General features: G+C 41.5%; 3 protein-coding genes across 4 annotated transcripts; 2 read left to right on the top strand and 1 right to left on the bottom strand.

Moving 5' to 3' along the window:
• Nucleotides 1-60: 60 nt before the first annotated feature.
• Nucleotides 61-12,565, bottom strand: LOC148074453 (uncharacterized). Of its 2 annotated transcripts, none has more exons than XM_087797559.1 (10): nt 12,464-12,565; nt 11,768-11,975; nt 11,319-11,437; nt 10,207-10,377; nt 8,341-8,385; nt 7,704-7,826; nt 2,990-3,076; nt 625-697; nt 458-550; nt 61-271 (listed from the first exon to the last, which is right to left on the bottom strand). In XM_087797559.1, the coding sequence occupies exons 2-10, from the start codon at nt 11,964-11,966 to the stop codon at nt 141-143; spliced, it is 1,041 nt and encodes a 346-aa protein (XP_087653685.1). In that variant the 5' UTR covers nt 11,967-11,975; nt 12,464-12,565; the 3' UTR covers nt 61-140. The 2 variants fall into 2 exon arrangements, with proteins under 2 accessions (XP_087653685.1, XP_087653686.1); XM_087797560.1 differs by having other exon boundaries at nt 10,207-10,350.
• Nucleotides 12,566-17,105: 4,540 nt separating this feature from the next.
• Nucleotides 17,106-21,017, top strand: LOC148074452 (iroquois-class homeodomain protein irx-1-A-like). Its single transcript, XM_087798281.1, has 4 exons — nt 17,106-17,291; nt 20,283-20,644; nt 20,695-20,874; nt 20,924-21,017. Exons 1-4 carry the CDS (start codon nt 17,106-17,108, stop codon nt 21,015-21,017), a joined length of 822 nt encoding a protein of 273 aa, XP_087654407.1.
• Nucleotides 21,018-22,304: 1,287 nt separating this feature from the next.
• Nucleotides 22,305-24,252, top strand: LOC148074451 (uncharacterized). Its single transcript, XM_087797530.1, has one exon. The coding sequence runs from the start codon at nt 22,306-22,308 to the stop codon at nt 23,908-23,910; it is 1,605 nt and encodes a 534-aa protein (XP_087653656.1). The 5' UTR covers nt 22,305; the 3' UTR covers nt 23,911-24,252.
• The last annotated feature ends 668 nt before the right edge of the window (nt 24,253-24,920 follow it).

Below are 24,920 nucleotides of genomic sequence, written 5' to 3'. Positions count from 1 at the left end.
ATATAATTGTCCCGAGTCTGATGTGAATAGAATAAAAATGTAAGTACGTTAACAAGCGTGCAAAGTTGAGGATCTGTCTTTATTCTTGACTTCACAAAATGATTGACAGCTATTATGGATTCGTTTAAGTGTCAAACGTTCTAAAGATAGAGCTCCAGACGTGACTCAGGTTGGGACCTGAAGTTCAGATTAAGATGACCATGACTGCGTGAGCGCATGAGCAGCGGTTGGAAAACTTGTCTTTGGGTCTCTCGTGTTTTCCCGACTGTGCCTGAAAGAAACACGACAAGCGTTTAAAAATACTTATAAAACTTAAAGTGACAGCTGAGGATGTGCTGGTTTGATTTCCAGAAGGTCAAGACTAGGATATTCAAGTATTGCAAGTGGGATGTTCTATTCACTGCAACATCTTAGCTCCGGATAAAAGTAAAACAATTGTGGAAGTGAGTCCACTGACCAGCAGGAGGATGATTGACGAACACATTATCGGGGCTCCTCCAGTACTGCGCTGCCGTCTTGCCGTGATAATCTCGGAGTCTGACTTTGGCGTCTGAGGATGAAAGACACATCGTAGTCGTGGCAACTGAAGGTTTTTTACTTTGGTCGGTTCTGTCACAGTCTTACTGTAGGTGTGGATCAGCGCGTGGACGATGTGTTGGTGGTCATGAATGGCAGCGAGATGTAGGGGTGTGTATCCCTGCAGACCAAAGAGTTCACTTAAGTATCTACTTTCAAATATATACCGGTGATGGTTTAAATCTCCCTTTTTCAAACAACCTACTGATTATCAGGCTGCACATGTGGAAAACATTCATTCATTCATTCCCTTGTGGGGGTCGCCTGGAGCATAACCCAGTTTCTACGGGCGATAAGGCGGGGGACACCCTGGACAGGATGCCAGTCTGTCGCAGGGCACACAAAGACACACAAAGACACACAACTACTAACACACGCACACATACCTAATTATTTCCAATACACCTCTGTATGTTCTTGGACTGTGGGAGGAAACCGGAGTGTCCGGAGAAAACCCACACAACACGGGGAGAACATACAGAATGTTCTGTTAGATTAAAATTATTATATACTATATGTATACACCATACTTAAATTAATGCTAAAAGATAATAATATAAAGTATAAATTACTCGCTTGATCTAAGAGCGCAAACGTTTGACTACACATTCACAATCAACATCCACTCAGACTGATTCACTGGTTCAAGACAAGCTTGGATCGGAATTAGATACGACACCAGTTATTTAAATCATCTGTTTATCTGCAAATCACACCTTAAATCGTAGATCAAAGAACGAAGCAAGACACACCCGGGAAAGGGGGGATAAAAGAAGGAAGAGAAGATAACCCCCGCCCGAGAACATTTGAATGATTAGATTACAAGAAAACAAATAAGGATGTCTCTCTGCGGGGGATCGGGACACAGGGAACTTGAAAGAACCATTTGGCCGGAAAGAGACGACCTGCCGGACGGGAAATTTGCCTTAAATATAGCAATGTTTCTACAGATCGGGACCTTTTTTCCCGAGACTATTGACCTGTACAGTCGCCGGGAGAAAGTGTGTCCGGTGGATCGTAAAGCTTTTGTTTGACTTGAAGCAGCGAATAAACGACCCGTGACACACTCTTGAGTATACGACCCGGGGCTGATGTGACGTCGTGTTGGAGAGACGGAAGCGACTCGGGGTTTTGATCATTTTAGCTCATAAATTGACCCCCCCCCCCCGACCTTGAATAGGCAACCTTCTTGCTGAGTGGCGATTTTCCAGGTGGACAACCGGTGGTTTGCTATGACTAACCAGTGCTCGCTTCTGACTTTAACCTGCTGAACGTCAAATACTACTTGAGGATTATCTGAGAACCTTGTGAAGTCTTTCTACTTGCAACCTCCATTTTTGATGCCTGCAGCATAATTTGGGATGATATTCTGTGGCCCCTTTATTTGATGTCCAAGTTCAGCATGAGCGCGACTCGAGCTCACAGACTCCATCTTTAGAAAGTCAGACGGTTGGGGATTAAAGACTTAAATGTTGTATTTATCAAAGTTCAAACTGAAGTGGAACCAGATTCTGATAAGTTAAATAAGTTACTGTCCATCCTTTTGGCCGAGTCTCAACAAAAAATAAACTGATCCGTGCAGAACATTCAACATATTCTCGATCCTATGACAGAAGTTGGCTCTTCTTGTCAATCACTGACAACAGTTCCTGCAGAAGTTTGGCTGAAAATGAAAAGTGTCAGATGTTAGCAAAGTGCTGTTCACTGAGGTTTTCAACATAGTGATGTTAACTTGTTCTGATGGCACTTGAAACATTAGCTGTTAAAGCCTGAGCTCCTTCTTTGTGTTTTCCTGAGGCGGGAACTCTTTGGTCTTCGTTTACACCTGAAAGCTAGAAGGGAGTCGCGACGGTTGCCGAACGCTCCGTCGCCACAACTGTCAGACTCGTCCGCGGATAAACGATGTTGGCAAAACCTCGCGACGTGAAACGTGACAGTTGACGACGGGGGACGCGGTTTGTAGTCGCGGCCCGTTAAGGAAACACGCTTGTAGTTGACAGAACGAGACTTTAACTCTTGTCAGAGCTTCGAGTTCAAACGAGACCCGCCGATGTTTGATCAGACACTCGCCGCCGTCGTGTCCTGTCACGCGCCGCACGCTCATTAGCGTCGGAAACAAACAAAATCGTTTTCTGAGTTTTCCAGAACATCTTGACAAGCTCCTGCTAAACACTGTGAGAAAGTCCTTCTATGAAAGAGCACCTGAATAGTTAACAATCTGGTTAAGACTCACCCCCTGAGTGAAGAGCATGATGGGAACAGAAGAGATGGACATGAATGAGTCGATGTCAAGGTCAAGGTCATGATCTGCTACTTACATGCTGATGCCATCAGGACGACAATGAAGGGCGAAGGATCCAGTATAAGTCACATTGGTTTCTCTCACACAAAAACAAGCATCGTAGAAACTCACAGATCGGACATTGACGTCGGCTCCGGACTGAAGCATCAGATCCACCAGATCCTGGCGACCATGTTTAGCTGCCCAGTGAAGAGCCGTCTGAAGAACACAAACATGAAACATGCCACAGAAAGATGCACGTGAGGAAAATCAGTCAATTTATGGATTGAGTCTTCAAATACAATCACAGATATGAACAGAGCATACTTACAAACTAAGTGTCCAGAGAGCACAGATGAGAGAAATAAACATTATTAAACAACATTATTTATATTATTCAAGGATTCAAACTAGAGGACTGTTGCTGAATCTGGTTCATTTTCTATTATTTCCTTCAGGCCTTGGATTTATGCATTTAATCAATTTGATAAATAATGCTAGAAAAATAATCTGAACCTTTTTCACGTTGAAGATTTTTCACTTGACCTTCACCTCCTGGTGCCAGTGTCAAGTTTAAACTTGACGTCAGAGCCAAAGCATTAATGATGGAGGAAAGAAAGTTAGTGTCTCACTGGCACACTACTTTAAAATGTCATTGTTTGTTTAATACAACAAACTATTTTAAAGCAGCTCTATGCGATTTTTAGACTAGCGACGCCAGTGGACTACAGTGGAAATGTATAGCTCGATGGGAGACTACATTTCCCATGAGCACTCACTAAACGTGCACAATAACTCAACTTTAACTTTGTTATTGTTTGTAAATAACATAACTTTAACTTTGTTTTTGTTTGTAAATAACATCACTTTAGCTTTGTTTTTATTTGTAAATAACATAACTTTAACTTTGTTTTTGTTTGTAAATAACATAACTTTAACTTTGTTTTTGTTTGTAAATAACATCACTTTAGCTTTGTTTTTGTTTGTAAATAACATAACTTTAACTTTGTTTTTGTTTGTAAATAACATAACTTTAACTTTGTTTTTGTTTGTAAATAACATAACTTTATCTTTGTTTTTGTTTGTAAATAACATCACTTTAACTTTGTTTTTGTTTGTAAATAACATAACTTTAACTTTGTTTTTGTTTGTAAATAACATAACTTTAACTTTGTTTTTGTTTGTTAATAACATAACTTTAACTTTGTTTTTGTTTGTAAATAACATCACTTTAACTTTGTTTTTGTTTGTAAATAACATAACTTTAACTTTGTTTGTAAATAACAACTTGTTTTTGTACAGTAATTCACATCAACCAGTAAATATGTATCATGTTCATCAATAACTTTTACAGTTAAATTTAAATCACACAAAACACCTCAAGTCACAGTATACGAGTCATTCAACTAGTTTTAAGTTGATGTGTCATCACTAGTTATTGTAGTACAAATATATTAAGGTACACTAAACTACCCAGCGCTGCTTATACACTTAAACCAAGTAGGTGTTTGAACTATTATTCAGGGTATTTTTAGCAAGAGATCATACATTAGGATGGAGCAGAATGTATTTACTTTGAAAACACAAACATGCAAACCTAGTCTTATAACATTTTAAAGACAGGTATTCAAAGGAGACTCAGGGTTGCCGGCTGTTCAATAAATACACATTTTGTTTAGCTTGTTGAATATTTTGGCCTGGTTGTCAAATCACAAATAACCTGATGTTTGATGTAACAACTCACCCCCTTCAGGCGCAGAGCGAACCGTGTCGTCGCCAGAAAATCAAAAAGACGGAAAGAATAAAGTTAAAATATCTGCAGACACCGAAGGCTCATCAGGTAAGAATTGTTGCACTTCTGGAACGGTGTATAATAGAGAGGGTACAGCCTCTCTATTATACACCGCACACATGCCAATATCACATGGTAATAGTTGAAATCTTGTAAAGCAGGTGCTAGATCTGCATGATCTGGAAGTTCTACAAGCACATCTGGTAACTAAGCACAGCTGGTGATTTCACACGGATACACGTTCTAGTAAAGCAAACCTTAGCAGGTGTCAAATCAAATACTTGTGTAGTTAAACTTAGTATTAGTGAGTATAAGTGCATCTCAATTCTTAGTATGTGAAATGTAGTGCTTCATACACACTACATTGTCACTAAAACGCCCACAAAAGTTGAGTTGACGTTGTAAACGGAAGTTACGTCATATATGTATATATATATATATATATATATATATATATATATACTGTACATATATATACAAAAACGCGTTGCAAGCAGGTTTCGCTAGTGTTTCTACAGCTGGTTGAAATCATCCTTCAATAGTAGTAGAAGAAGAAGCTGTCGCGTCATTTCCTGTTAGTGTGCGCTTAAACAATCAAAACAATACTCAATAAAGTATATACTTTAAAAGATCAAGATAACACCGAGACAAACACAAGAGTCTCAGAGAATCAAGGAAAAGCTCAAATAAAAGGATATAATAATAAGGATAAGGATTTCTCTCCTCTGGTCCGGAAGTTCAGGAACCATCAGTAGATTCTGATCCACAGACCTCAGAGCCCGAGCATTTCCTACTGCTAACAGTAGCTCTAAGATGCTAGTTTTGTTTTGGCATCTTTTGGTTCTTATAATTTAACCATGTTTTTTTTACACACATTACCATAAATGATACTTCAGCAGGTTGAGCTCCTCAACCTTTCATAAGGTGAAGGTTGAAGCCCCTCCCATTATTCAATGAAGCCCCTTTACCTTCCCTTGCTTGGTCACTTACCGTGATGAAGTCCTGGCGAGTGAAACAACGATGCAAAAGAGAAGAGGTATTTTAAACATACTTTAAAACAATCCCCTACTCCAGTCACCACAAAATATCTATCTATCTATCTCTCTCTCTCTCTCTCTCTCTCTCTCACTCTCTCTCTCTCTCGCTCTCTCTCTCTCTCTCTCTCTCTCTCTCTCTCTCTCTCTCTCTCTCTCTCTCTCTCTCTCTCTCTCTCTCTCTCTCGCTCTCTCTCTCTCTCTCTCTCGCTCTCGCTCTCGCTCTCTCTAATCGAAAATAATCTGCAGTAAAAAGTTCCTGAAAATACACATTCATAGACAGTGTGATGAAGCAGTGTCGATGCATATCGTCTCTATATCAGCTCTATCATAAAAATATCATATAAATCCAGAATCAAAATCAAAAAAATGCAATAATACTCTGGCTGTGCTGCGTTCAAAGTGAAACTGATTCGTCACTTTGGATTTTTCCTGAGTTACGAATCCAAACCTGTCATCAGTTCATGCTCTGTCCACTTTAGACACCACTGGACTATTTCCATTAAGTTCTATTTGTAAAATCACTCTTTGAAACGTAACTGTACTGATAGTGATAGTGGTCAGTGATACAGACAATTAATCCTAAAAAATAATTTCAACAAATCTTCTTTCAAACGTTCTTGAAAGCTGCTTCAGTTAACGCTGATCAGTTTCTCTGTTGCACTCTTTAAACCTTTTCATCTGCTAGAAAGCTATGGTGGTGTGCTACTACAGCATTGCTGTGTCTCAAATCATATACTTGTGTACTCCTTTTAGTACCTTTAGTCCTTTTGTGTACTTTTTAGTGCATAAGTGCGTCACAATTCTTAGTATGTAAATGTAGTGCTCCATACACACTAGATTGTCACTAAAACACACAAAACTGAGTATGAATCGATGGACACTTTCTACACTAAACGGCTCCATTTTAGTGACGTTGTTACATCATATTTATATATATATATATATATATATATATTAATATACGTACATGTGTATTTACAGCAACAGTAGAAGGATGACACGTCATCGCTGCTGATACCAGCTTAAATGTCTCACGAATATTTTTTATATATTTTATATAATTTTTATTCTTTATTTATTTTTCCAAACTTCCAAAACGTGCTGCCAGCAGGTGGCGATAGCATTCAAACAGCTCGTTGCAACCATTGTTAAAAAGAACTAGGAGAATAGATGTTAGAGTTTGATTTGAGACATACTATCTGTGGAGGATTAGTTACTAGTTAGTACGTACACTATCCTGATGATACTAACTTCTAGTATACTAAGAGAAGTATGTTTGAGACATACTATCTGTGGAGGATTAGTTACTAGTTAGTACGTACACTATCCTGATGATACTAACTTCTAGTATACTAAGAGAAGTATGTTTGAGACATACTATCTGTGGAGGATTAGTTACTAGTTAGTACGTACACTATCCTGATGATACTAACTTCTAGTATACTAAGAGAAGTATGTTTGAGACATACTATCTGTGGAGGATTAGTTACTAGTTAGTACGTACACTATCCTGATGCATACTAACTTCTAGTATACTAAGAGAAGTATGCGATTTGAGACATACTATCTGTGGAGGATTAGTTACTAGTTAGTACGTACACTATCCTGATGATACTAACTTCTAGTATACTAAGAGAAGTATGTTTGAGACATACTATCTGTGGAGGATTAGTTACTAGTTAGTACGTACACTATCCTGATGATACTAACTTCTAGTATACTAAGAGAAGTATGTTTGAGACATACTATCTGTGGAGGATTAGTTACTAGTTAGTACGTACACTATCCTGATGATACTAACTTCTAGTATACTAAGAGAAGTATGTTTGAGACATACTATCTGTGGAGGATTAGTTACTAGTTAGTACGTACACTATCCTGATGATACTAACTTCTAGTATACTAAGAGAAGTATGTGATTTGAGACACAGCACATGTCTTGCAACTATCACCCTTAAAACACCCTTGAACAAATAAGAATATATTAAAAAAAAAAAAACTTTTTATCTAAATCTACCTTCTTCATCACCAGACTGGGGTCCTGAGTCAGCAGCAAACGTTGGACACTCATGTTCCCCACAGCTGTGCTCCTCATCCAGTCCTTCTCCAGAGGATCCAGCTGAACTCTGTGGAACAGGGACTGAACATGGTTTTGAGGAGGAGATTTTAAAGTAAAGTTTAAAATGAAGTTCCAGTTGTGGCCCAACAATTGAACCACTGTTGCCAACAAACTTAAATTTACTTTAACTTGTATGTCTGTCCGTAGCTTAAAGCATTAAAGACTTTGTCTGAGGACCCACACGGTCCTTCACCTCTAACACACACACACACACACACACACACACACACACACACACACACACACACACACACACACACACACACACACACACTCACACACACACACACACCCCCACACACACACACCCACACACACCCCCCCCCACACACACACACACACACACACACACACACACACACACACACACACACACCCCCACCCCCCCCCCCACACACACACACACACACACACACACACACACACACACACACCCTCACCCCCCCCCACACACACACACACACACCCCCACACACACACACACACACCCCCACACACACACACACCCACACACACACACACACGAGACACTGACCGTGACTGATGACGCGGTCACACTCCTCGTATCATCTTCATCACTCTGGAAAGCAAATGAAAGAAAACCATTCAAGAGATTCACACTTACATTAATATATATTTACGGGTTCATTCAATTAAACTGTTACTGTTTATTTTTGCAATAAAAAGTAGAAGTTCTTCTATGAATATTGTGATTCCGGGTCACCCCTCAGTGTTTTCACAGACAACTGATGATGTTAACATAAGTGTAGAAAATAAAACATCAACTGGCAAGTGATGAAAAATACAAACTGATCACTGAACTGTAAAAATGTAACACCCGGTAAAACTTTTATGACACTTTTCACACATTTATTTTGAAATTCTATCAAAATCTAAGTAACTAACATACCATTAATTCAACTATGCAATATACATGAAATGTATTGTATATTTTCTGTTACAAGGTTCTAAAGATGTATTCAACCAAACTATGAAACATGTGTGTCTGGGACAAGGAGGAAAAATATTTTTTGCATATGTCTTACATAATGTCCTAAAACGGCACGTTTGAGATGATTCTATTTTTTACACACAACACAATGTCACAATAAAAAATCACATTGTTTTCTTAAAACAATTATCTTTGATTTTCTCGTTAAATTACATTGTCTATCAATATGTATTTATCTTTCCAAAAAAATACCAAAGTAGAAGAAAGGTGGAAAAGTTCCATCTTTTTAATATAAATCGTTTTCCAACCCACTGTACGTTCACAAACAAAATCTAAATACAGTAGAAAAAACACTGAAAAAGTCGTACAAACAAAAAACTAGTAAGACACTGACACATATGGTACATTTTATTTGTGTCTATTTGTCGAGCGTGTAGTTATAAATGTTGAGCACCTGAGAATATGTTTTGCACGTTAGTGACAGTTTGATGTAATTTTTACTTGAAAAAGTGGTTTGAACAAACAAAAATATCTTTTACGTTCAATAAATCTCACTTTGTGTAGCTTCGACTTCATCTTTTCTTTTTACCATCAACTTCTACACAGAGCTTCATTCGTGCCAATGAACCAACCAATCACAGAGGCCGGAGAAAGCTTGTTTCTGATTGGCTGTTTGGTTTCATACGACAACAACGTGCCGGTAAAAGTGTTGCATTCAAGTGTTTGTGAACATTAAAGCGTTCACTTCAGCAAGAAAAAGTAAAAATGTTGAATGAACAATAGTTTGTTTGCTTCTTCCTGTTGTTCATGAAACCAAACAGCCAATCAGAAACAAGCTTTCTCCGGTCTCTGTGATTGGTTGGTTCATTGGCATCACAAAGTGAGATTTATTGAACGTAAAATAGATTTTTGTTTGTTCAAACCACTTTATTTTTAAAGATTACATGCAAACTGTCACTTACGTGCAAAACATATTCTCAGGTGCTCAACATTTCTAACTGCACGCTCAACAAATAGACACAAATAAAACACCTTAGAAACACATTTTCCTCTGATCCAGAATATTTAAAGCCACAGCACACGGAGGAGGCGGGACAACACGTGGAAGCCCCGCCTCCTAAACAAGAGGAGCTTTGAAGAAGATTTTCAAGTCCTCTCAAATGTTCCACAGTCCCTGAAGACTTGGAGATGCCGATCAAGCGAATTATTGCATTTACGAGTTGAAAGAGAAGAAGAGTCTGAGGTCTACGAACAACAAAAAACAGAAACGAAAAGCCTGTGTGATCATCATTTGACTGATCGAACAATAAGGAGTATTTTGAGGAAGATTAAATCAAGAGATCTCATCCTAAATATCTGTCAAATAAATGACTAATCCTGACCTTCTGTGATGGTATCTACACAGCGCTCAACCACCTCGCTGAGAAGAACGATGGCAGCTCAACTCACCCTCCTGCAGGCTGCAGACTCACTGGTCAGCGACACACTGTCGCTCCAGGAACTGTCGCCTCCTTCACAGCTGGAGGTCACGCTGCTCTCCGTGGAAACGCTCAGTGGTCTCCTGGTCAAAGACTCAGGTGGTCCGTCAACTTCCTGGAGACACGGCCGTGGTGCCAGTGACTAGTAGACACACACACACACACACACACGGACGCACTCGCTTGACAACAGTGTTTTGATGTATAAAAGCTTACGATCAGAAGATGCGTCCGTCTGTATGTATTAGTCTCTCCTGGAGTGTCGCACATTTAGAGGATGAAAGATTCCCAAGAGAGCTCATTATCGAGACTGTTGTGTGTGTAATTGATGTACTGAGCCATGTGTGTTTTACTAACACCAGCAACACACTCCGGTAGAAGGAACATCTGGAATGAAGGAATGCTTTATTCCGTAGGTCCGCAAGAAAATTAACTTTAGGCAGTAAGAGAAAACCAATGAGATTAGAGAAACAAAGATAGTCAAAACAAGAATTTTAAAATGAATTTTAAAATGATCCTGAAAGAAACTGGCAGCCAGTGAAGAGTTTGAAGGAGAAATGTGAGTTCTTCTACTAGAGCAGCCAGTGAAGAGTTTGAAGGAGAAATGTGAGTTCTTCTACTAGAGCAGCCAGTGAAGAGTTTGAAGGAGAAATGTGAGTTCTTCTACTAGAGCGGCTCAGAATTCTGGCTGCAGAGTTTAGTATGAACTGCAGGCGAGACACATCCTTCTGGTTTAGACACTAAATAAACTGTTACAATAGTGTAAACGACACAAACACATGGATTATAAAATCCAGATCATGTTGTGACATCATTTAAGTTTAGAGATTTTTCGTTTATGGTCAGTTTTCTGCATAATTTGAGTGATCTCTATATTCAGAATTATGGATTATTCATATGGCTCTTTTCTGCAGTATGCATAGATTGTGTTGTACATTTGTAAATATTTCCCCAGACCTCAGTGAAGAAGGCTTTGTTCAGAGCGTAAATATTTCTCGAGAGTTTGTTTTTTACATGTTTAATATGAGATATGTCTTCAATAGAGACAGTAGAAATAAAGATAAGTGTAACTATTTGTCTTACTTCCACCACCTTTGTGATGACCAGCGTGGGAACCCCGGCAGGATCTCCACCCACAGCCCTCTCTTCCTCATCTTCTCTGGTGGACTCCTCCACCGTGACAATGACCGAGACTTTTGGATCTGGATCGCAGCATTATCACATCCACCAAAATAAGAATAACGTGTTAGAAGATGAATCGTCCAGTCCAGCTGGAATTATACACAACATCAATTTAAAATGGACGTTTCCAAAGAAGTTCATCACCATAGAATAGGTCAAACATGTTTTACAAAACATGCTAAAAATGTCTTAGCATCGGCCATTTTTATGTGATATTTGTAGAATTTGTAGAAATCTTCATTTTATGTTCAAAAATAATAACTATGAATATCCCAGATAATGTAATTTTGGAGATAATCTGTATTTTTATACGACTTTGGGTAAAGTTTTACCTGTAAAGTTCAACTCACCTCCAACCACACTTTGACTCAAGTGGTCTGACTTCTGTTCAGGGTCTTCACTGACTGGGGTCTTGAGATCCACGTCATCCTGTTTGACTCTCATGTGGTTCTGGAAACCATGTGGAGGCAGGTTTCGGTTCGATAGTGTCAGAGTTCTGGTGTCGGCTTGGTTTTTCAAAGCAGGAAGCTCAGGGGAGGCATCAGACATGACTGACCTCTGACCTTTTAATTTATTTATATATTTATTGGAGTACTGTTAGCTTCAATGCTAACAAAAGACACAGACATATATCAATGTACATCAAGCTTTCAGAAAATGTGATTTCATTGTATTTTATGTAATATGTGAGAAACAAAATTAAAAGGATGCAAATGCAGACAGAACTTGTGTATTATTTCAGTAAGTTAACTTCTTTACAGGCAGATTAGCTTAAGCATGAATGCTACTTATCCAGGGAAGGTTTTAGCTTCCATGCTAACAGAAAGGCTTGAATGTTACCTTCAATACTAGCTTCAATGCTAACAGAAAGGCTTGAATGTTAGCTTCAATACTAGCTTCCATGTTAACAGAAAGGCTTGAATGTTAGCTTCAATACTAGCTTCAATGCTAACAGAAAGGCTTGAATGTTAGCTTCAACTGAACAGGACAATAATATCTTCCTTGTTAACAAAACTAAAAAAAACAACGATAAACTTCATACTCACTGTGTAGCTTATCTTTAGCTACGATGTTCGTTCTTACCTGCAGGAAACAAACTCAGTCTGTGAGACTCTTGAGGCTCAGTTCACTTTCACGACTGAACTTATAATAACTAATGAGATTAGAGAAGATTAACACACACACTTACACATGCTGTCACACACACACACACACACACACATGCTGTCACACATACACACACAAGCTGTCACACACGCACACACACACATGCTGTCACACACACACAGACACACTTACACATGATTTCAAACACACACACACACACACACAAACACACACATGCTTTCACACACACAAACACACACACACACACACTTACACATGCTTTCACACACACACACACACATGCTTTCACACACACATATGCATGCTTTCACACACACACACACTTACACATGCTTTCACACACACACACACACACACACACTTACACATGCTTTCACACACACACACACACACTTAAACATGATTTCACACACACACACACACTTACACATGCTTTCACACACACACACATGCTTTCACACACACACACATACACACACACATGCTTTCACACACACACACACCCACACACACACTTACACATGCTTTCACACAATTATGGCAGTCCATCGATAACGATGATGACGTTGCTCCAAATTGAATGAATGGACATTTATTGGGGTGTGTTGCGGCGGTGCATAGCCATGTGGCTGTGCAGGCTGATGCGGGATCTGCAGGTTTTGCCACAGGAGGGACAGAGGTACGTGGCACTGGACGGTGTGGGCCCTGTAGCAGGCTGATGCCTGCACGTCGCCGTATCCTCCTCTCTGTGGCTTGCTCCTGAAGATGAGCAGTTCCCTGGTGGCAGGAGGAACTCCAAGTATGGCGATCAGCAGCCATGGACTCTAGTGCTGTAGGTGAAATGTTGCACTGCTTCAGGAGGGTTTTGAGATGATCCTTGAAGCGCTTTTTTGGACCACCAGCAGATCTCTGGCCATCCAGAAGTTGGCCGTAGAGGATTTGCCTGGGCAGGCGGTGGGCAGGCATACGGATCACATGCCCAACCCAGCGCAGGTGTTTCTTCGCAAGGAGCACAGCGATGGTAGGTGTGTGGGTCCGTTCAAGGATATCAACATATGGCACCCTGTCTTCCCAGGACACACCCAGGATCCTTTGAAGGCAGCGGATGTGGAAGGCCTCTAGTGTTTTTATGTGCCTCTGGTAGGGTGTCTAGGTTTCCCACCCGTACAGCAGTGTAGAGAGGCAGACCGCCTTGTACACAGCTGCTTTGGTGGAGCTGGTGAGGTTCCTGTTGTGGAATACCCTGGAGCTAAGCCTGCCAAAGGCAGCTGAGGCCTGACTGACTCGGACCTGGATGTCATCATCAATGTTGCAGGAGGGGGACAGAATGCTGCCTAGGTAGGTGAAGTGTGGGACGATGGCAAGGGGATGACCATCGAGGGTGAAGGTACGCGCATGTGTTTGGTGGGTGAACTCCTGGACAACTATCTGTGTTTTCCTGATGTTGATTTGGAGACCAATGGCGCTGTAGATGGATGCGACCACGTTTAACGCACGCTGTAGGGATACTGGTGAGTGGGCAAGGAGAGCACATTCATCTGCATACTGTAGCTCTAAGATGTGTTGGTTGTTGGTTTTGGTGAAGGCTTGAAGGCGCAGAATATTGAAGAGGTTGCCATCCAGTCTGTACTGTATCTGTACCCCATCTGATGGGTCCAGGAGTTTGTGAGAGAGGATGGTGACGGTGGAGAGGAAAATGTTGAAGATGGTAGGGGCTAGGACACACCCTTGCTTGACCCCCACATCCACACTGAAGAAGGGAGACTGCTGGCCACCAACACTCACACAGCCTTGCATTCCATCATTGAACTGCCGCAAGATGTTCCTGAACTTTGGTGGAACCCCCAGCTTCCCCAGCACATCCCACAGCAGTTCCCGGTTTACTGTGTCGAAGGCCTTGGACAGATCAATGAAAGCTAGGTACAGGTCCTTGCAGTGTTCTCTGCATTTTTCCTGTACCTGTCTAGCAACAAAGATCATGTCAGTGGTGCTGCGCTGTTGCCTAAATCAATAATCAGTAGCATGAGATGCTAGTCGAAGGAGCATCACCCGTGCTAGCACCTTTCCGGCAACCGATAGGAGGGAAATGCCCCTGCTATTACCGCAGTCTGCTTTGTCACCTTTGCGCTTAAAGATTGTGATGATGTTGTCATCCTTCCAATCTTGCGGGATGACTTCAGATGACCAGATGGTACTGATCAGTTTGTGTAATCTTCGGGTGAGGAGGTATCCGCCATGCTTCAGTATTTCTGCCGGGATTCCATCAAGCCCCGGGCTCTTATTGTTCTTCAGGCCAGCGATGGCTTTTCGTACTTCAGCAAAGCTGGGGGAGGAATACAGATCTGTGACGGTTGGGAGGCATGGGAGGTCAGCAAGTGTGTCCATCCTGGTTGGATATGAGGTGTTTAGCAGGGTGTTGAAGTGCTCAGCCCATCTGTCCAGGATCTGTTGTTTGTCCTTGTACAGGATGGTACCATCTTCTGATCTGACCGGAGATATGTTTTTCCTCTGTGGGCCATAGATGACCTTGATGGCGTCCTAGAAAGCGTCGGAGTTGTTGGTGTCCGCGTGATGCTGTATCTCATGTGCTTTCTTTGTCCACCAGTCATTCTCCATGGCTCTGAGGGTGCGCTGGGTTTCAGCCCGAATGTTGGTGAAGTGGGCCTTCAGCGAGGTGGATTTGGGGTTGGAAAAGTGAGCTGCAAGGGCCTTGCAAGGGTGCTGCCAGGAGGTCTTGAATTTGTTCTTCATTTGGAACAAGGTGTTGGTGATGACCAGCCGATACTCAGAGCAGAGAGTGAGGAGGCGAAGACCATTCTCATTGAGCTTACCAACACCGTGCTGCCCAAGCACATCCTTCCAAAGCACACCGTCAGAGCCCACTCTCGCATTAAAATCCCCAAGGAGAATGAGCTTGTCGGTAGGGGGTGTTTTATTTATGGCGGAGTGCAGGGAGGCATAGAAGAGTTCCTTGCACTCAGGGTTAGCATCCAGTGTTGGGGCGTATGCACTGATGAGAGTGGCATGACGGTTGTTGGTGAGTGGAATCCGCCAGGTCATCAGTCTTTCACTGATGCCGGTCGGGGATTCAGGAATTCTCTGAAGCAGGCTTGAGCGCACAGCAAAACCTACACCAAGGAGGCGGCGGGAGCCTTCTGGAAGCCCCCTCCAGAAGAAGGTGTAGCCTTCTCCTACCTCTGTTATGGAATTTGGTCGGAGTGTCCTTCTCCTAGATGGGTTGCCTACCATGGCTATGAGCCCCATCTGCCCATGCTATTTACCCATAGGCTGGGGCAGTGGTTGAGAGGCGCCAGGGCGTGTCCACACACCGGTGGGCCTGCACGCCTTCTCTCTAGGGCCCACTGCTGCTCCGAGATCTCCTACAGTTTAGCCTGGGACCGCGAGGTACCCAGTTACCGTGTGTGGCCACGAGGAGGCACTGTAGGAGTCTTGGTGGTGGAGAGGCTATGTACCGGCAGGAGGAGACTTACACGCTCTGCTCCTCTTTTCACCACGGACAGAGGCTAGCCGGTGGCCGTAGCTGAAAGCAGAAGGAAGCAAGCAGAAGTGGCATGAAACATGCACTAGCTACGAGCACTACTACCACAGTTCTACTGCACGACGCTTCACACACACCCAAACACACACAAGAATTTTACAAAGATCAGCTTGAAGTTGGTTTAAAAAAATATGTTTACGCAATAAAATACATAAAATCCTCAAAGCATATCTGCTGTGAAGTGAGTCTCATAATTATTATTATTTTGTTTATTTAAGAAATGTGTGTGAGGTGGTAAAGGGGATGTTTTGTGTTTTTGTGTTTTTTTGTTCTAATGTGTGAAAATGTAATTATGCAATTGCCTTTACTTGTTAGGGGGTGTTTAGATTTTGTAAAAATGTGTAGTTTTAGTGTGTGCAAATCAGAGTTGCATGAATGTTTGAATCTGTTAAAATATTTAAACCTTCATAAATCTAATATTATAAAATATTATAAATTATAAATATATTATAAATATTACTGAAGCCTATTCACTTTTAAATGAATGCATGTTTTCGAAAGAGTAGTATTTCATATTCTGTAAATATTTTAAGGTGTTGATGATGCAAAATGTATACATTATTCCAAGTATTTTCAAAAATAATTTGTTATTAAAACCACAAAAACATATTTCTACCTCAATAACGCCTGAATGACCAAAGATCCATCGGAACAAATGACGACGCAGAGACTATTAAAAACATTAGAGCAGAAAAAGGTAAATAAAATGTAAAAGTATTCTGACGTTGTTTTTGACTTTGAAAACTCTTAAAATAGTTGATATATACTTTTATATACTAATATATTCAAAAAACTTAAAATATATTAGTATTTGTGCGCGTACTTGTTGCTCATGGGGTCCTTCGAACGTTCGAACATCACGATGACGTGTAACTGACTCACACTCGCACAGTAACACACACCGTCGCACACAAACTCATCCTCCGTCAAACCTTCTCTCTCCTCCTCTTCTGTCCAGAGATGCTGCTTCCTCCTCGGGGTTCAGTCCTCCTCGCGCGAACATGGCTTTCGCTCCAGGATTCCTCCTCCGTCAGTCCGCCCAGCTCGGCTCAGGAGTCCTGATCCGGACCGGCACCGGGACCGGGACCGGGACCGGCACCGGGACCGGGACCGGTGGTGACGAGGCTGGTCTCACCCGCGGGTCCGCGTTCGCTCCGTACTGTCCTGCGTCACCGCGAGTCTTGATGGTGAGTTTTTTATTGAGGAGAATGAATTATAATCTTTGTATCTTTAACTTTAAAACTTTAAAATATATTATAATAATATTGAGTGAGTCTTTTATTTCTTTACATTCATTCATCCTGATGAATGAGTTTTCATTTTGTTCAACCTTGTTTGGTCTTTTAAACATTGTATGTTCTTTTGTTTAATCAACAACTACAGTATATTTTGACATAAATACTGTAGTTTAAAGGTTAAATAATTGACCCCGATATATTAATATCTAATAAAAATTGTCCCTCTTCTTTAAACCAAAATACGACATATTAATACTAGAAACTTGAAAAATATTACCATTTAATGATATATATATATATATATTTACCTTGAGTCTTGATGGTGAGTTTGTTATTGAGGAGAAATAAATGTATAATCGTTGTGTCTTTCGATTTAAAACTTTTAAATATTGTTTACATGAATCATTGAGCGAGTGAACAATCATCTCCACTCTTTTATTTCTTTACATTCATTCACTCTGATCAATATTTTCAATAACTGCAATAATATGCATTAAATACTTTCTCAGGTATTCTCTGTGCTCACCTGTCTTCAGTGTACCTTCATATATAAAGTGTCCCTTTAAACAAAAGTTCCAGTAAACAGTATCAGTCTTGAAGATGAAGGGTTTGCATGGATGACCTTCTGTGAATTTGGGCTTCAAGAGTTTGTTCCAGGGTTGCACGAGGACATGTGTGACCTACTGCTGGACAGAGAACATCCATGGACTGGATTATCAGAAGGTTTATAACGCAAGAACCTGCAGAACCTCATGAAGTGAGATCCGGATAAAGAAACTGACCATTGCAGTGGAACATTTGCTGGATCCAGACGGGGGACTTGGACCTCTGTGGTCTAGTTCATGATGCGGTCAAGTTCTCACAAAGTGTATTGGAACGATCTTCTCTCTCTTTGCGCTTGATGGATCTACTGACTGCTTTAAGAAACATCTTAAGACGTTTTTATTTGTTCAGGCTTTTCCTTGATTTTCTGGAACTCCTGTTGTGTTATCAGTTTTATCTTGATCTTTAAAGTATATACTTTATTGAATATTGTTTTGATTGTTTAAGCGCTTTGTGACCCTGGTCTGGAAAAGCTCTATAAATAAAAATTACTTACTTACTTACTTACTAAAAGGGATATATTGTGTTGGGTGTTGTATTTGGCAAAGACTCGTCTCTAGTTCAACACTGAACAAAACTGACCACAAACTGTTTCAAGTGAGAAAAATCTCTGAATTTAAATGTTGTCACAACATGATCTTATAATCCATGTGTTTCTGTCGTTTACACTATTGTAACAGTTTATTTAGTGTCTAAACCAGAAGGATCCTTCAAGAAACATCTGTGTTTGATGATCTACTGACTCCTTCAAGAAACATCTGTGTTTGATGATCTACTGACTCCTTCAAGAAACATCTGTGTTTGATGATCTACTGACTCCTTCAAGAAACATGTGTGTTTGATGATCTACTGACTCCTTCAAGAAACATCTGTGTGTTTGATGATCTACTGACTCCTTCAAGAAACATCTGTGTGTTTGATGATCTACTGACTCCTTCAAGAAACATGTGTGTTTGATGATCTACTGACTCCTTCAAGAAACATCTGTGTTTGATGATCTACTGACTCCTTCAAGAAACATCTGTGTTTGATGATCTACTGACTCCTTCAAGAAACATCTGTGTTTGATGATCTACTGACTCCTTCAAGAAACATCTGTGTTTGATGATCTACTGACTCCTTCAAGAAACATCTGTGTTTGATGATCTACTGACTCCTTCAAGAAACATCTGTGTTTGATGATCTACTGACTCCTTCAAGAAACATCTGTGTGTTTGATGATCTACTGACTCCTTCAAGAAACATCTGTGTGTTTGATGATCTACTGACTCCTTCAAGAAACATGTGTGTTTGATGATCTACTGACTCCTTCAAGAAACATCTGTGTTTGATGATCTACTGACTCCTTCAAGAAACATCTGTGTTTGATGATCTACTGACTCCTTCAAGAAACATCTGTGTTTGATGATCTACTGACTCCTTCAAGAAACATCTGTGTTTGATGATCTACTGACTCCTTCAACAAACATCTTTGTTTGATGATCTACTGACTCCTTCAAGAAACATCTGTGTTTGATGATCTACTGACTCCTTCAAGAAACATCTGTGTTTGATGATCTACTGACTCCTTCAAGAAACATCTCTGTGTTTGATGATCTACTGACTCCTTCAAGAAACATCTGTGTTTGATGATCTACTGACTCCTTCAAGAAACATCTGTGTTTGATGATCTACTGACTCCTTCAAGAAACATCTGTGTTTGATGATCTACTGACTCCTTCAAGAAACATCTGTGTTTGATGATCTACTGACTCCTTCAAGAAACATCTGTGTTTGATGATCTACTGACTCCTTCAAGAAACATCTGTGTTTGATGATCTACTGACTCCTTCAAGAAACATCTGTGTTTGATGATCTACTGACTCCTTCAAGAAACATCTGTGTTTGATGATCTACTGACTCCTTCAAGAAACATCTGTGTTTGATGATCTACTGACTCCTTCAAGAAACATCTGTGTTTGATGATCTACTGACTCCTTCAAGAAACATCTGTGTTTGATGATCTACTGACTCCTTCAAGAAACATCTGTGTTTGATGATCTACTGACTCCTTCAAGAAACATCTGTGTTTGATGATCTACTGACTCCTTCAAGAAACATCTCAAGACACTTTGATTTGAGCTTTTCCTTGATTTTCTGAGACTCTTGTGTTTGTCTCTGTGTTATTTTGATCTTTTAAAGTATATATTTTATTGAGTATTGATTTGATTTGCGCTTTGTGACCCTGGTCTTGAAAAGCTCTACAAATATAAATTACTAACTCACTTCTTGATCAGTAACTTAAATCAGTTACTTGAAAATCCTAATCCACTAACAGGTCTTTTGCCCCCTGACCAGGGTTCTGGTTCTGGATTCCGACGACCCCTCGAGTACCACCACCTCGCGGGTCTGGGCGTCCACCAGTACCGAGACGCCACGTGTCGGAAAAACGCCACCCGTGACGCCACGGCCGCCCTGAAGGCGTGGCTCAGCGAGCACGGCAAGAACCCGTACCCGACCAAGGGCGAGAAGATCATGCTGGCCATCGTGACCCGCATGACGCTGACACAGGTCTCCACCTGGTTCGCCAACGCCCGCCGCAGACTCAAGAAGGAAAACAAGATGACGTGGAACGCCAGGACGCCGCGCAGCGAGGACGACGAGGACGTGGATCCGGAGAGGATCGATGAAGACGAGGAGTTTTCGTATCCGAAAAGTATGTTTCTAAAAAATGTGTGAATTAAAATAAAATAACCTTTTCTCTGTCTCACCCTCTTGCTGCCTCAGTGGACACGCCCTCTCTCCAAGATTCTTCCAAACTGAAGTGTGACGAGTCGCCGCTGTCAATCACGACGACCCGCCTCTTCAATCAAAGTAAAACCACGCCCCCTAAACCCAAACTGTGGTCCCCGGTGGACGTCGCCACGTCTGAAGACAAGAACCAGTCGAGGTCAGACGCCAACGACCCACGACACACGACCTTGACCCCGGTGTCACAGGCCTCTCTTCCTCGTGACTCAGCCTTCTCCTTCCACCTCAAATCCTCCCACCACTGTCCCTCCAGACCACACCAGGTGTCTCACCAACATCTAACCGTAGACCATGAAACCAGACTCTGGGCTGGACTCAAGTGAACTCTGGAGATCTTTCAAGTAACTCTTCACAAGTTTGTTTGACCACCAAACTTAAAATGTGTACTTTCTACAAATACGACAGTAGCTACGGTAGTTCCCAGGACTTCTGCAGAAGAACTGAGCGAACACACCAGCCTCACCTGCACAGGTGTGCAACACCCTTCTCGGTACAACAGATCCTGAATTATTGGTCGGATTAAAGCGATTCAAATGATTTCTGAAACAGAAAACCAGTTGTTGTCGTCCTTATTTTCCATCGTTATATGATGTCATGTTTTTTTTACACACAATAACACTTGTTGTTTCATTATACTTATTGGTTATAACAATTATATTACAATATTACTGTAAAACCTTTATTGTATTGTGCCCAGATATACATTCCTTTACTCATATTAAACAATTATTGTTGTTTTTTATTATTATTCTTTACATGGACATATTTTAATTATCCAATAACCTGAATGATAATAACAAATAAAAAATAGTTATAGTTATATTCTTTGTGTCACATCAGACATGTCATTGGATTTAAGGTCAGCATTGGTTAATTCCTATTTTTTAATGTTCACCTTAAAGCCATGCAATCTTTAGCTGCACCAGATCAGCTCTAACACCCGGATATTTATCAATTTGCAAGAAAATTGTATAATAGAAATACAGGAGTGAAGGTTTGTTGTTGTAAATATTAACATTTCTTTAAATTCATCACCTCAGTTTGTTTATTCATGTCATTTTAGAGTTTTTAAAAATGTTAAAACTGCTCTAAGCGATTTAAAGTGGAGCGACACCAGTGGACTACAGTGGTAGTGTTTGGATGGGAGACTACATTTCCCATGAGCACTCGCTAAACGTGGCAAAATGCTTTAAAATGTTAGAAAATGCAATTGTGTTTTTTTGTCCTTGTTCCATTTAAAAAGTGAATAGAGTTCAAATCAGAGTCAATAAAGAACCAGAAGAAGCTCAGTGTAGTTTGTCTTTAAGGGTGATCATGGATGACAAGCATCAGTGGAGCGAGAAGAACCGACATCATCGTGATCAGTTCAATGATTCACCTAAAATAAAATGTATACGTCATAAGAAATGTGCTTCAGGTTTTGTTTACACGTTAAGTGTGTGACATCACATGACTCTGTGACATCACAGCAACGATGACATCACAGGGAGGGAAGGTTACAAAAGGCTGGGTCGTTGACCATCATCACCTTAAGAAGGACATCCTTTGAGGACCTGGACATCTGTTCAACATGGGAGAAGCAGACGAGAAAGAACGGGAGGCTCTCCGGGAGATCTCGGAGTACATCAACCAGCAGAGGGAGCTGGTGCGTAAGGTCCAGGCGACCGCCGACACCAGGGTCCAGAGGTCCACTCCTCAGCTGGGCAGTCTGGCAGAAGATGTCCTCAAAGAAATCCAGGAAAAGCACGAGCTTCTGGGGAAACGATCCGAGTCCGAGGTGAACCGTCACACGGTGCACGATGTCCGTCAGCTGGCCTCTCAGATCCAGGAGGAGAAGATCCAGATCGAGGTGGAGCTCAAGCGACACAAGGACCGGGAGCTGCGGGACACCAACAAACTGATCGTGAAGGAGCAGAGCACCCAGCAGGAGGAGCTGGACATGATCAAGCCGGTGGTCGTAGGGAAGGTCCTGCGTGGCATGTACAGAGACCTTTCCCTGTACTACCAGAAGAACCAGCCGGACCCCGACCCCAGGAAGTTTGCCGAACACAGTCTGATCAACGAGGAGGCGGACCAGCTCAACATGGCCCAGTTGGACTTCACCCAACAGGGGTTCGAACAGGAAGAGTCGGACCAAGAGGACCCAGACCAAGAGGACAGAAACCAGGAGGACTCGGGCAAAGATCAGGACGCTCTGCAAGAGTCGCAGCACAACGAGCGGAAGAAGAAGACGAAGACAAGGACGCTGGTCTACATGGACGATCTGCTGAACGACATGAAGAACCGCGAAGAAGAACTGGACAAAGGGATCCTTTTCATCGAAGGCATCGACGTGTCGTTCTTCGAGCAGATGCTGGCGGCCATGATTGAGAGCGAGGAGCTCATGTCTCAGATGTCGGACGGTCCCAAGAAAGAAAAAGAGAAGATGACCTTGGAGAAGATGTATAAGAAGAAGAAGAAGCGTGACGCCATGGCCTACTTGTACAACTGCATCAAACACAAGGTGGTTCTGGCCAAAGGAGAGCAGGACGTGATGCAGCCGCGCCTGATCCAGAACCAGATCCGCAGCTACCAGGAGGAGCATCGTCTGGAGAAGAAGCTCGAATCGTTGACGTCGTCCGACAGCAGGATTCTGGAGAAGATGTGGAACATGCTCACGGACGACATCAAGAGCTTGGTGGAACGAAATCTGGACATAGAATCTAAGTTGTTTAAGTACCTGGACCTGGACTGGGACAGACCCTCGACGGCCTTCATGGATCCCAACGATCCCAACCATGACATCTCTGTTCACAAGTGGAATCTGGAGAAGATCAAAGGCTTCTGGAAGAAGGTGACCAACATTTTTCCGGAGAACCAGGTCCAGATGTACAACGTGGCGACGGAGGAACTGATCAACTACCACAGTCAGTTGAGAAGGAACTCGGATCTGATCCAACAGACTCAGAGTCTGGAGGACAACAACACACAACTCAAGCAGCTCCTGGACCTCGGGAAGGTCGACCCCAACCTACGAGCAAACGACCAGGACACGACCCCCAGGGGTCAGGAAACGTCCAGTCAAACGCGTCACAATCGGACTAAGGCCAATAAAACGTTAAACATCATGGAGGATTCAGAGGTTTTACCTCCAGATCTGAAGTTCTGTGTCGACACGTGGCACCCGAAGACCTGAACACACAGATCACTGTGACACAGGAAGATGACCCAATATTAAGTGACCTTTGAACCGAATTCTGTTTTAAGATATTGTCACGTGATCTAAAGGAATCATCATTATGAAGGGAGCTTGAACTTTACGTCTTATACACCCTGTTGTGACTTTAGTGTTTTATCAAAGTACGATTTTAACTTTTTAACAAACATCATTTCCGGGAAATGGTTCATTAAAGAAGTTGTGAAGTGTGTCAGTGCTGCCACCTGCTGATGACGCTGTTCTTTTTCAGAAGTAATTATTTTTACGTTTTTCATTATTTAGTGAAACTTTAAAATCACAAGCATGTTCGGTAAAATAATAATACAAATCAAGCAGGTGTTCGTCTGGATCTCAAATTCACAAGATTTTTGTTTATATAGATCTTCATGTGTTGCACAATTTCTCTAAAGAGTTTAATATCACAAAAAGTAATTTTAATAAAAATTGCTTCTGTATTTATTTGTAAGTAAGTAAATTATATTTATAGAGTGCTTTTCCAGACCAGGGTCACAAAGCGCTTAAACAATCAAAACACGCAGTAAAATATATACTTAAAAGGTGAGATAAACACAGGCGTCTCAGAGAATCAAGGAAAAGCCTGAACAAATAAAAGTCTGGATCAGATCAGTGATGGAAGGTCTGACCATGAATAGATCTGAAAGTAAGAACCAGAATTTTAAAATGATCCTGAAAGAAACTGGCAGCCAGTGAAGAGTTTGAAGGAGAAATGTGAGTTCTTCTACTAGAGCAGCCAGTGAAGAGTTTGAAGGAGAAATGTGAGTTCTTCTACTAGAGCAGCCAGTGAAGAGTTTGAAGGAGAAATGTGAGTTCTTCTACTAGAGCAGCCAGTGAAGAGTTTGAAGGAGAAATGTGAGTTCTTCTACTAGAGCAGCCAGTGAAGAGTTTGAAGGAGAAATGTGAGTTCTTCTACTAGAGCAGCCAGTGAAGAGTTTGAAGGAGAAATGTGAGTTCTTCTACTAGAGCAGCCA

Source organism: Callionymus lyra, chromosome 8, assembly GCF_982586985.1.
Source record: "Callionymus lyra chromosome 8, fCalLyr1.hap1.1, whole genome shotgun sequence".
In the NCBI taxonomy this organism is placed as follows: domain Eukaryota; kingdom Metazoa; phylum Chordata; class Actinopteri; order Syngnathiformes; family Callionymidae; genus Callionymus; species Callionymus lyra.
Note: the sequence above shows the minus strand (reverse complement) of the source record. Positions and strands in the feature narration are given on the sequence as shown.

Coding starts and splice junctions, on each gene's coding strand:
- LOC148074453 (XM_087797559.1), bottom strand. CDS start 11,966: ATGTCTGATGCCTCCCCTGAGCTTCCTGCTTTGAAAAACCAAGCCGAC. Junction 10,378..11,318: donor TCATCACAAAGGTGGTGGAA/GTAAGACAAATA, acceptor TGTGTCTACTAG/TCACTGGCACCACGGCCGTG. Junction 272..457: donor CGTCAATCATCCTCCTGCTG/GTCAGTGGACTC, acceptor TGTTTCTTTCAG/GCACAGTCGGGAAAACACGA.
- LOC148074452 (XM_087798281.1), top strand. CDS start 17,106: ATGGCTTTCGCTCCAGGATTCCTCCTCCGTCAGTCCGCCCAGCTCGGC. Junction 20,645..20,694: donor TTTTCGTATCCGAAAAGTAT/GTTTCTAAAAAA, acceptor TTCTCTGTCTCA/CCCTCTTGCTGCCTCAGTGG. Junction 20,875..20,923: donor GAAGACAAGAACCAGTCGAG/GTCAGACGCCAA, acceptor CCGGTGTCACAG/GCCTCTCTTCCTCGTGACTC.
- LOC148074451 (XM_087797530.1), top strand. CDS start 22,306: ATGGGAGAAGCAGACGAGAAAGAACGGGAGGCTCTCCGGGAGATCTCG.